This window comes from Phalacrocorax aristotelis, chromosome 12, assembly GCF_949628215.1.
Source record: "Phalacrocorax aristotelis chromosome 12, bGulAri2.1, whole genome shotgun sequence".
Classification (NCBI taxonomy): domain Eukaryota; kingdom Metazoa; phylum Chordata; class Aves; order Suliformes; family Phalacrocoracidae; genus Phalacrocorax; species Phalacrocorax aristotelis.
Genome location: NC_134287.1, coordinates 20830639 through 20843685, shown reverse-complemented (window position 1 = coordinate 20843685; position 13047 = coordinate 20830639). Strand labels below are relative to the sequence as shown.

Sequence of the window (13047 nt, the reverse complement as noted above, 5' to 3'; positions counted from 1 at the left end):
CAACGCCTCTTTCCAGACCAAAGTTCAATTATTTTACATTTTTATTACCGCTGCTGCTTAAAGTTTACCAGGGTGACTGCTAGCACGGAGAGCAGATCCCAGAGAGCAAGGAGGAGGGAACAACCTCATGCTAAGCAGGACTACACTGAAGAAAACACGCTGAATTGGTGGAAAAATGCCGTCCAGGAAAAAAACATCCATGTTTGCATTTGCTTTTCTCAACTGCGTTTGCTCTTTCGTGATGATTTGCATCGTTCTGGCGACCCAGCACTGGATAAGTAGTAAAGTTGTCTTCTCTGGCACAAACTCCAGCGTTACGGTGAGCCTCACCTACGGACTTTTTAGCGGTACCTGTGAACAGTTCGTTGATGTGGGACTCCAGGTTCCTGAAAAGACTTTCCAAGGTGAGTGGTGTTATGCCTGGAAATGGATGGCGGCTTCTTGCTCGAGCAGGTGACGGACGTAGGAGCTGTGGGTCATTCTTTTATTCATCTGCGACTATAAAACTTGGAGAGAACAAGAGTATCTGTAAACCAGTCTGGGGGTTTAAGTGGTATAAGATAAGACCCAAAAAAAGCACAGAAACGCTGCAGCATTCTTGCCAATAACAACTTCTTCTAATTAGCTGCGATCTTAGCCTACATCTTGGAAGAAGGAGAAAATACAGAATAGGAACTTTATGTAAATTGATTTTAATTTCCAGAAGCTTTCAGTGAGGAACAGAAAAGCAACATTCAATTACCATTTTATTAAAGGATTACAAACCTAATTCAGCTTCCAGGATTAAAAAAAAAAATTTCATTATGTTAAATTAATTGTTTGATTTCAAACATTTTGCCACCTACTATCAAATTAGGATCGTTTTATAGAAGACGGCTGCTGAAGGGAAAAGAACAAAACATGTAAAACAATAATTTAGATAAATATGGTGTTTATAAGTGTGCTGGACCTACATGTTAATGACAATGTTCCTTTTATTTCTTCTTTTAAGAGCACCTCATTCCATTTTTAAATTATATTATCAAACTTAACTGTTCGGTTAGTATTTTCAAAACTTAGGCTTGCTCATGTCTGTTTTTCTTATGCTAAACTCTGAAATATGGGTTACAACACAGCTTGTCATCTTTTACGAGGCCTTTCTTCCCTCACCCAATGCACGGTGTTCAGGTGACTCCTCATCATCATGACTTACCAAAAAAACTCCGAGATGAGAGTTGGAAACTCTGTTATTAGAATAACATTTCAGCAAATACCCGGTAGATTCAAGTTAAACTGTTTCTTACATTGATGTAACAGATCTTACCTTTTGTGCATCTGCAGTTCTTGGTATTTAACCTCAATGGCTGAATTGTTACAGAAGACAAAGAATGAGAATGGTTAAATAATTAAGGAGGACAGAAGAACTAAGAGATAAGGGAGGAGGGATACTACATGGGAATGAAGCAAAGTTAAAAATCAGGGGAAGAGCAGAAGGGTTTTACCTAGAGTCACCTTAGAGAAAGTTAGGACAAGCATGAAAAATCCTAGTATGAGGCACACAACATGAGAAAAACCAAACCAGAAACAAGAAATTGTAGGTACCAAGAATGGACCATAGGCTCAATACTGATTTCACACGGTTCAGCAAAGATTTACTTAACTTTGTGCACAAGTAGCTCTACTAATGTGAAGAAAAGCATTCACAAAGCCCAAAGGTAGATAAGCCTGAAAGCCGTTGCAAGGATCAAGGATTTGCACTGATTCGATGTATCTTGCCACCTCACCGAGTTCAAGGCCGTAATGCTGATATACACATGTGGAAGTGAAAAAAAGCCAGTCAAAAGAAACCTGATGAAAATTTGGGAGAGTAGGTCAAACAATTTTGAAATAAGGGATGTACTTTAAGAATTTTTTTCTGTTTTGGTAGGCTGTTGTAAGATGTCCCATCACAGAGAAGCCACCAAGGTAGGGCACAGCAGACCTAAGCCTCCAGGTGGTTCCCATCTCCTGGCTCTCTCCCACCGTAATTTAGGACAGAAATTGTACCTGTACAAACAGGCACCCGAATTACCACAATGACAAAACTTTACCACACTAGCCAGTTCACGTTATGGCAACTACATTGGCATAAAGAAGCTGAACACAGCCGTGTTCTTAACCAAGCATAGAGTGTATATCGAGATCGTTACATAACAAAATCACAAGCCGTTCAAACCAGCTTATTCACAGTCCTATCAGAATAATCAAAGTAAATTTTATAAGAGTAAACATACATTTACAAAAATAGTTTATGTATGATTATATCTCCCCACGGCAGTTGGCTCAAGCCCCAAGCCTTGCGCCGTGTGGGCAGACTCCTGCCGATTTTAATAGGGCTCCGTGTGAAACCAGGAGTCCACCCACGGAGAGCTGATTGCGGGGCGAGGACGCAATCTGGCAGGAATCTGGGGCACGTGCCTTGCCTTCGTCTGCACAGCAGCTAACACAGCCCAGTCCCAGGGCCTGGGCACGACTGACACGCAGATTTTAATGACGATTAACGACAAGCACTCGTGGAACGCTTGCGTCAGTAAAGGATTTCAGTCCTTTGCATGGTCTATGTGCATTTTGCTGTTGGTGGTGGTCATTCCCCCTACCAGATATAGGGTTCTGTGCCCATCATTGACAAAACAACATCTCAATTCTCACATTTAAGCCATTTAGGGATGAACAAAACAAGTGAGCTTCAGGAGCTGCTAGGTGCCTTCAGCAGCTGCCGAAAGTCATGCTTTATGAATAGTTTAGATACGGATTTGCCCACATCTTTCTCTAGTTCAGCTGAGCATATATCCGAGATGAAATGAACTGATTTTAAATTAATTCTTAAGCTCTATACCAGGCATGATTGTCACATTTTATATTAAGTATCATCCATACATTCCTGAAATAGAAGAAAGACTTCACAGAATTGCAAACATACTATTTTTAAATTCAAATAATTAGGTCCTCCTAAGACAGCAGATGCCTTTTGTTTGATGTTATCCTTAAGTAAATGGGTTGCCTGTGCTATGGAGAAATGAAATGCTCTGCTTTCTCCACTCTAACATTTCAGACAACAGTAAGAAGAGTTATAAACGTCCTTTTAAACCACAGCGTGATCCGGCACTCAGCAAGTTTGGCCCGGCGGGGGGTCTCTGCTGCGCACCCCGAGTGTGTTTCTCAAATGGCATTTTCATATTTGAGCGTGAGAAAAGAATGGAAATAATAAAAGAGTAAATCAGAGACGATAGCTTGGGGGTACAGGGTACTTGTTAGCAATAGCTCAGGTTGGCATTTTCTAATGGCCATAAAAAAGCAAGTTATTAAGAGCCTTTACAAAGGCCATAACTTATTCTTTTAGAAACCACAATGTTAAAAGACATTTCCAAGTGTAAAAATGAAAGGCAAACAAAGGAATATGGTTTCTGAAAGTGTACAGTGCACGAACTGCCTGGTCAGGGCAGCCTCTGTAGCAGACTGCCATGAACGACCTTAATGGAGCAATAAATCAATACGGCTACTTCAGAGGCCCTGGGGATGAGCAAAATGACCTGGCAGAATGTAAAAGTTATTTAATAACTTAAATCCTTGGAGTCTTCATTAGCTGTTTTAATGATTTGTCTTAGAAAGGAACCACTTATGAATATAATAGTCTGTGAAAGAGCTTGTTTACAGCCTTGCTTGTTTCCAAGGCAAACACAAAAATTGTGAGCAAGGTGCAGGAAGAGCCAAGCCCAGAGAGTCCTGTAAAGTCAGGATTTAGCTGACACTTGGCGACCAGCAAGGCCAAGGGCACACAAGGAAATCTGCTATAGCAGAGAAGAAGCCATTTACTTTCAAACTACATAACAAATGCTTGAAAATTGATGGAGCATCATTAATGCTATCATCCGTTTCCACATGTGCCCTGGGATCCCCTGGAAAGCAGAAATCTAGGCTGAACTCTACTTTGGTTTGCTTGGCTTTTTTTGTTTGTTTTTTAAATGAGTGATTCTTTATGTGTTGTAAGTGATCATAGACCTCATAAAACCTGCCAGATCAACACTACCTAAAAAAAGACCTCCGGGCTGGCAGCTGGACAACATTCACACTCAGATCAGTAGCAGAAAGGTTGGACTAGATGATCCCTGAGGTCCCTTCCAACCTGTGATTCTGTGAAATTCTATCCAACCATGCAAGAGTTAAAGATGAAAAAATAGAGAAGATACAGGAAATTAAGGAGAGACGTGGCAAGGCAAAAACCTCTGCTTTCATCCTGGAATTAGCTTATTTAACACTGATGCAGAGGATATCCAGCTGTGGGTTCCTATCGATGCCATTCGAGTAGATCAGCTACTGTGGATTCCTTCAGTTTGCACAGACTCCTTTATTTAGGAAAAAAAAGGCTGCCACCACAGAAACAGCGTTTTACTCAAAACCTTTAGTCTTGTCCTGTCGCAGGCGTGCTTGCAACAGGCAGAGCCCGACAAAATTACATCCCCTAAACTGCAGATCACTGTCAGAGATAAACAAGATCTATTAGGGGGTGCAATAGGTGTAGCCAGTCGATTCTGGAGATGTTCCGAGTGATAAAATTAAGTGAGGCTGCCAGAGGGAAATTACACAAACCTGTCTGGTTTGGCTCCAGACTTATTTCTTGAACTAGGCAATGCCCAAGCAGCAAGGCTGCTTCAGCGCGAGCACATGGTACCGCCGGTGTCGTGCTCGCTTCCATTTAATTGAGTGACGGCTCCCGAATGCCTGCCTTTCCTATTCTTTGAGGAGAATTGCTTAAATTTACAACTGATTTCCATAACACACCCTTTACCTGCCATTTCCTCAAACAGAAATTAACTTCTACCAGGAATATTACATAAAATGAAGAGAAGCTCTCCTTTTCATTTATTTCCAATAGCTCTTCTTTTTGTTATGAGTGTTTATTTTCTTTTTATGGGGTTTTTACTATTTTTTGCTGCTATGATTTTGTCAATGTATGCACTAACTGAATACCCTGCAGTAATGGCTTTGTATTAAAAGCAGCATAGAAAGGAAGCTTTCCTACAGATGGCTGTCTATCACAACACCCATTTGAATAGAGCTTGAAAACATTGTTGTCGTATTTGCTACAGGGTAAGGCAGCCACAGGCACACTGTAGCTGCCTTTTCAATCTTTAAATTGAAAGGAGGAAAATAATGTATTTTAACACAGCTATACTGCAATTACACTTTGAGTATATTGCATTCACATTTGTGCCTCGTAATCAGCAACGTATCAAATAACTAGAAGGATTTAGGCAAAAAAACAATAAAATTTCTCACAGTCTGGATGGATTGACTGCAAGTGCCATGTATATGTGGCCAGGCACGCACATAGCTACAGAAACGACACCAGGCAACAGTCTGCAGTAAGCTGGAGCAAAAAGGAAAGGCGGCAGGATGCTCGATGTTAAGATGCATGACTCCTTGACACGTGGCCTCAGGACCGGAGACCTTGAGAGCAGGAGGCCAAGGCAGGGCTGAGCTGGCAGCTCGGGAGCCCATGTTCACCCCTCCTCGCCAAGCCCGAGACCACCAGCCGCAGGCACGAAGTGCAGCCCTTCAGGAGCCACAGCACTCTGTGCACCTGGTCCTCCTGGTGACAGCAAAGCAGGAGTTGCTCCTGTCTTTTAAAAGAAGGGACTAAGTACTGCCTCCATCAATTTTTTTTTCCTCCAGGACATGGAAAGACACAGATCTAGTCAGGATACGAACACCAGTTCAACCATGCCTTGTCTGTCTGTGAACGACCATGCTCAGTTACGTTTGTCCTATAAAAGCCCCTGACCTTTCCAGGCACACGGCTTTACTGGGCTTTCAGAAGCTGGTCCCCGTGTCACATTTATTCCATACGAGGGGGGGCGCTGCTATATTAAAAGGAAATAATCTACAATTGGAGCCAAGTTTTAAATCGGGCATCTGTAAAAGTTGCCAGACATCTCCAGACCGATGGGCAGAGGAACACCTAGTCTTCTGATCTGACTTGGGCAAAACGTTTCTGCCTAGCCTTGTCAAGAAGAAATATTTACAGGCATATTAAGGAATAGAAGTTTACTACCCAACGCTATACCCGGGAAGTTTGTGTGCCTGCAGGAGTGGCAGACGTGCACTTATTTCAGGCTAATGTACCTTCATCCCATTTTGGATTTGGGGTCATGTGTTGTGTTCAAACGTACTGATCTTTCTACACCCTGATCCTTACAGATCAGCCAAATCTCTGGTTATTAGCTGGTAATTGCAACCATGTCAGTAAGTGATAAAAGGTTGTCTGAGCCCACCGGACTGTGCTGGGAAGGCTGATTCTCAATGCTGAGCCGCTGTATTTCAGTTGCAGATAACCTGAGAAACAGCAAGGCGAAAAGCATGATCACTGCCATTGTCGTGACTCTGGTTCTCAGTTTACTGAGCTCCCTTCTGAGTTCTGGATTTACCTGCACTAACGCCGTCAGTAATCCCTACCAGACGTTCTTGGGACCCACCGGAGTCTATACCTGGAATTCCTTATGTGGTGAGTAACGCGCCCCATGCTGCCCACTTTCTGCCCACCATACAGGTGAATACCATATCCTCATCAATTCCAAGATTAAGAAATATTTATCTATAAAAGGAAACACTTGGAAGAGTATTCGGTTCAATTGGTTTTGGTTTTTAACCACATCCGCTGGGATACCTGAAAACTATCTTTTAAGTACCAGTAAAATAGTACTATTTACTTGAAGCGGTGTCACCCGTCAGTAGCGCTCACCGGCAGCAAAAGTGGTAATGAAAGAGCCCCAACAGGTGTCGCATCATTTCATGCATGATGCACATCGAGAAGAACAGGGTAAGCCGACAAACACAGCATGAAACTGTAACAGAAAAGCATGCACTGGATGTGGCTACAGCACAATTTGTAGCCTCGGGTCACTATTTTATAGTATTTGTAGCATATTTTTTGCTGGGTTACCTCCATGCCAAATTAGGCCTCTAAGGTCTAATCTATAGGATGGGCTCTAGCTTCATTTCTGAAAAATGTGTTGAATTGAATACATCCACAGCAGCATTAACATGGGGGTGGGGGGTGGCAGTTAGGAGGACCGAGTCAAGGCAAAATTTATTTCCTTCCCTAAAAAGCGCTTTCACAGATCAAAATAAGGTTTAAGATTCCCCAAGGAGAGTTGTTAGAGACCTGAACCCTGTCAAACAGCTCCCTGGAGGGGTAACCTCTCGTTCACCCGGTAGTTTTGAGCCTGGCTGCTCCTAACGTACCTTGCTACACTCTTCGTCTTGCTATGGTAATGACTTCAGCTCTCACACTCAATTTGTCTCAAGAGGATTATGCGTTCCTCTAATACTAGGTTTGCACTCAGAAAATTTTCTTTAAAGACATCTGATTGCAGAGTGCTTTAGCATCGGCATTTTCTCCTTCAAAAGCCCTCCAAGTCCCACTCTCATGAAGTGGGAGCTTGCCTTCCCGTGAGCAGTGTCCTGCCCTGGGGCCGCACTCTCTGAGCTGCCTTTGCCAAAATCAGACCTCGGTGGAAAGGGAATTGCATAGATAAATGTAGTCTTAATCATAGCAAGTACAGCTGGGGGTGGGAAACCCACCCCTTTTTCTCCAGCCATGGCTAGCACGACGTGGAAAGACAGATGCTGAAAGAGCTGTGGGTGCCTTGAAACACAATAAGAAAAGTGAGCAAAAGCCTAGATTAAACAATTACTCAACTTCTGAGACGAGATCATTGTCTTATCACATGAGAAAGTTGGTTTCCCCGAGCCCAGCACCCATTAAGCATCCAGGGTCTGCAAGCTTTGACTTGAAATGAAAGGAACGAGGGCTTGCCAAAATAAATATTAGCGAGGAAGTAAACCCCCATGTTGACTGAGGACTGCGGTTACTATTTACAGCTCTCTAAGTGCCATGACCTGGAAGTCTATTTTGCCATGGGCATATTTTTTATGAAAAACCATGCATCATTTGTTGTGATTGTATCCTGAAGGTTCCTAATTCCCCTACCAGGTGACCTGAAAGTCCAACGTCCTCCTGCAAAAAACTCAACCTGGTTCAGGGGGACCATCTGTAGAATGGTGTACCTAGAAGGAAGGAATAGAAATGTTTTCACCGATGCCCAGATATACCTGTTAGCACTATGCAAGCAGAGATGTAAAAGCATTATTTAGCTCAAGTAACAGAACTCCACTTACATGCAGAAGGCTACAGGAAATGGATACAGATCTAATAAGACATCTCATTCTAGCTCATCACAGTCACTGAATAATTTGGGTTGGAAAGAACGTGTGTTCTCCAAGTCTCAGCTCTTGAGCAAAGCTGGGCCAACCCTGACCGCAGCCCAGATTGCTCAGGGTTTTATCCAGTTGTGATACCGCACATCTCATGAATTTGGGCTCTTATCAAATAGGCATTCTGCAAATTGCCCTAGGGGTGAATATGTTGTACTCATCAGTGCTAAATTCAATAAAAAAAATTACATTAAATGGCCTTATCTAAGAATAGTCAGTTAGAATCCATTCATTTCAGCATAAGATTAGTTACCACTGTCAAAACACCTGGCAGATACTATTAGGCGGGACGAAAGTTCTTTAAACACCCTTATATTTTACTAATGAAAAATATTAGATTAATCTTTGTCCTAGTTCAGGTATTCTAACCAATTTAAGCAGACTATTTACAAGTAGCTACATAAATAATGCTACCATTCCACCTCTAGCATTTGTATTTATATTTTCCAGGAATCTTCATGCTTCTAGCCATGATACTTTTTCCTGTGAACATAGAAGAAAACAGCCTGTCTATAGAATTGGCCCGTGGATGTTTTTCTTTTCTGCAAACACATATCAAATCTACACACACTTACGGGTATTCATACTGGATCATGCTGCTCGTCATTATTCTGAACACAGCTTCTATCACCATCATATGTTTCTATGCCCATGCAAGATATTCTAAGAAGAAAGAACAGGAAAGACCCATGGAAAACACACCAAAAGATGTCATTCTGTTTTAAGGATGCCACTGAAAAGAGGACGTAAAGGAAAGTGACTCTTAGCATGGACAATCATGGCCGATCACATCCATTCAAATTGAAGTTGTGTGTATAGTTCAATTAACAAAATAGCCTATTATGTCTTCACAGCAATTTGATTTTATCTTTATGTTAGGTATTAGTGTAATATTTATAAGTTTTCATTGGTAAACATGCTGCCTAAACACCTCCGAGTAGATGTGGCCCAAAGTGCACGATGCCAGCTCTGTCCTGCAGGACCGGACCTCACACCCCTTACGGCTCTGCTCTTCCCCGGATGGATCGCTGTGAAAACGCACTCCTGGAAGGGTTCCTCCTCTCCAAACCACTGCCTTTCCAAGAGAACTGCCACCCTCTTGCCCACACAATGCAAAGGGGCTGGTTCGACCTCCATTTTCTGGATTTTCAGGACCACGGGACAGACCCGCAGCGGCCACCCTGGCGTTCCACAGGGGTGCACCAACATCGGCACCTACAAGTGCATTTCTGCTTCTCCCATTGGGTCTGAATGGGAAGATCAAAGACGTCGTTTTGGCTGTGTAATTTGGGATCTCGAGGGGCAGAATTAGTGCAAACACCAGGAACCCTTTGGGATGATGAGAAATGGGCCCTAAGGTAGAGGTGCTTCATTTTGTCCTGCAATTCTTACCGCTGTCCTTTCCCTGCTTCGGGATTTTCTCCCACCGGTCCCCTATGGCACTGGCCCCGGTGACCACGGGCTCCTGTTGATGAACAGGAGTGTGACCACTTGGACAAACTCGCTTGTGGTCGGCACCTTCACATCAAACCTCCCAAGAGCAACAGCACTGCCCCTGTCCGTGCTTCCTGCGCTCGGTGCTTTCGGCCACGGCTGGGGTGACAGACAGGGCAGCAACAGCGAGAGGATGGGCTACAGCCTACAGAAGACAGCTTAGGAGCCCAGTATCTGCAAGTTGAAACATCAGCAAAATCCTGTTTCAGGCTATGTATAGACCCTTGACTACTGTCAACAGCAAATGGCAAAGCCATAAGTTGAGCGGGTATGGCCGGCCGCTTGCCCACCCGCTACGCCAGACTGTCATTTGCCCTGACAAAAAGGCCAAATAATGGGCTTTATTAGTGATGATTTACAGCCGATACCATCCCTATGCCCAGTGTAATTAGCATTTAATATGCACACAAAGACACACAACTGTAGAGCTGCACAGACGTGGGGAGCTCCCTTCCCGCCCCCCACAGGGGAAGGTTAGCAGGCGAATGTGACCTTGTGACAGATGCCATTGCACAAAATCACGCTTGGTGCACATGCCCCAGAAGTGCACTGTGCAAAACGGTGGTCAGCAGCTTCTGCTCCTTTGCTCCTCACCTCTGCAGCTAGGAGAGCAGGGTTTCCCTTTACAATATGATTTTCACAGTCATGTTTGATAGCTGCGCTATGATACAAGAGATGCTCACGGAGGGGAAAAAAAGGCATTTCTGAAGAGGGGATGAAAAGGTACAAGAGGTAACTTCTCACTATTTATATTAAAAAAAAAAGTTTCAGGATTAAAGTGCCCAGTACTTTATGCAGCGGTGCTCTTGCAAAGGAATCAGAGCTTCTCCATCCTGCTTGAGCATTTGACTACAAGTATGAGAGCAGAGTGGGGGAAAAAAAAAATAAAAGGTTTCTAAGACTTGAGGGGCAGCAAAGGTCAACAAAAGAAGAGATGTTATCTGCTCTCCACTGCTGACAAGAACCATGCTTAGAACCGCTTTTCAGTGCTGTAAACATTGCAGTTAAGCCCTCAGATACTGTGCACCCGCGAGCTAAGGTGGCGGAAAGCCAAACATTTGCCAGTTTTGCTTTGGCTGCAAAAATTTTCACACAGTTTCAGCATGCATCTGTCACTGTTGTACTCAGCCAGCATCCATCACACAATACAATTACACTTATATCAGGCACTTGCTTTCAGAGAAATAAAATTGTCGTAATAGAATAACACCGGAGGAACAGGGGCTCCTGCTTTGAAAAGCAGCAGTTTACCATTACTTGGGCATTTCTAGTGCACTGAAGTACTAATTTCCATGGAAGAGCCAAAAGAGGAAAAAAATTCTACTTTCGTGTGTCTGTTTGAACCACCTGGCTCTGTTAAAAGTCAGTCTGGAAGTCTCAAGGGACCTTATGCTCGCCTGCTGACACGTACGGCTGCGAAGCAGCAGAGGCACGTGTCACCAGAAAGTCGCTGGGTAGTGAGAGCTCACCTGCTTTGATGTGAGCTACAGATCAAAGTCATTACAACACTAAAAAGAAAAAATCTAATTTAAATAGTAGTTAAAGTTGTAGGTGGCTAACAAGGCTACCCTAATATTCTTAGTCTGAACGTTTTCTTTCAAATCAAAGACAGGATTTCCCTTCTCAAGCTCAGAATGAGCCCCTCTGCCCTACGCTACATACTTTCCGCTTCATGCAACGGTGTCGGCCTGGCAGATGCTGCTGATGGAGGTTTAGCAGGCGGCGACGAGGCTGAGGAAGGCGGCAGCTTCCCGCGGTACCCAGCCCCGGTGCCCCAGGGAGCAGCGCTCGCATCCCTGCACGGACGAACCCACCCAACCTCGGCCAGGCTGCGGGGGAAGCACGGGGAGAGCGGCTGCGAGAGGCAAGTGATGCGATGCAAGGGGGAGAGGAGGATGCAGGAAATCGGTGCGAACTTCTCTCCTTGTTTTCCCCCAAAATGCCACGACAGCCCTGTAAAGTGGTAGCAAAGCGTTGTGTGCCACGGGGATTGTTATATTTTATAAGGTCTGTTATCAGGGAACTGCCTGGATTTGAAGGGCCTGCTCCAAGTTAAATTACAAAACCTGAGAGCTCTGGAATTACTTGTCTCCCAAAAAGAGAGCTGATTGCCCAGGAGCCATCCAGGACAGGGCTGGCCCTGGCAGGCAAGTTTTAGGGATGAAGAAACAAGAAGCCAAACACTCCAGGAACCCATTCCCTGAATCAAAAGCTCAGTAAGGGCTTGTGTATCTGGGTTCCAGCCACTTCTACCAGAGGAAGAAAAAGGAGAAAGAAAAAAAAAAAAAAGAAAGGATGCAACATAATCCAACCTTGTATTTAGCTTTTAGGATATCAAAAAGGAATCGGTCTGGCTTTTGCTTACCAGACAGCCTTTGAAATGAATGGAGCTGTGTTCAGTACACTTATCCTCTTAATGAGGACAAATTCTGGCAGTTTACCCTTAGGTAAAAAGGAAAAAAGCTTGCGCTGTCAGCTTGATGCACTCTTGAAAGAAAAATCAAGCTCCCATCTTATCTAAACCCAGGGTAATTTTACACATTCATCACTTGCCAGTAGTTGAAGCACGTTGCTTTTCACCAGGAGCTGTGTCTGATCAGGTCAAGGGAAGGATCCAGGCTGAAACCAGCCGAAAGATGAATCCTCCCTTGCAGCAGCTGAGGTCCCAGCTCCGAGCGCGCCAGGGCAGGGGCAGGATGCGTGCAAAGTGCTCCCTTGCCTTGCGCCTCAGGTCTGAAGGTGGCCGGGGTCAGAGAGGACGGAGCTGGAGCCCTGCGCCGACGCACAGCTCTGGGCAGCAGCACCCACCACGCACCTTGGTGGAGAGCCAAGCCCTGCGGCCAGGTGTTTCCAGCACCCTTGGCACTGCACGCAGAGCCGAGCGGGATGAATTCTGCATGCTCCACACTCTCCATGGCTCACCGCAGCTATTGCAAGGCCCTGCCAGGAGTTTGGCAGCTGGAGAGGAACAAGAGGAGGATTATGAAGCAAGGCAGCCAGTGACCCCCCTCTGCCCCCACTCTGATGGGCATGAAATGGCTCTTTTCCGTCTTTTTCCCCTGAAGGAGAAAACCAGGGCAGCCCCTTGCTCCAAATCCACGCTGAGCTATCCATAATGGTTGCTCTGACTAAATAAGTGACTTGGACGCTTCTACCAAAAGCAATCATGATGGAACTAACATATTTTAAAATAATCATATATAGCATTATTTGATAATACAGTCCCACCTCAGAAGCTCTGGTTCCTGTTTATGCAAGATC

General features: G+C 44.4%; 1 protein-coding gene across 1 annotated transcript; it reads left to right on the top strand.

Annotated features, from left to right (window-relative positions):
- On the top strand, nucleotides 1-12547 carry CLRN3 (clarin 3). The gene is made up of 3 exons (XM_075107344.1): nucleotides 1-404; nucleotides 6341-6520; nucleotides 8743-12547. The coding sequence occupies exons 1-3, from the start codon at nucleotides 176-178 to the stop codon at nucleotides 9015-9017; spliced, it is 684 nt and encodes a 227-aa protein (XP_074963445.1). The 5' UTR covers nucleotides 1-175; the 3' UTR covers nucleotides 9018-12547.
- The last annotated feature ends 500 nt before the right edge of the window (nucleotides 12548-13047 follow it).

Bases quoted from the DNA above. Each gene is read 5' to 3' on its own strand.
- CLRN3 (XM_075107344.1), top strand. From the start codon at position 176: ATGCCGTCCAGGAAAAAAACATCCATGTTTGCATTTGCTTTTCTCAAC. The intron at 405-6,340 runs GTGAGTGGTGTT...GCTGTATTTCAG, and splicing joins TCCTGAAAAGACTTTCCAAG to TTGCAGATAACCTGAGAAAC. The intron at 6,521-8,742 runs GTGAGTAACGCG...TATATTTTCCAG, and splicing joins TACCTGGAATTCCTTATGTG to GAATCTTCATGCTTCTAGCC.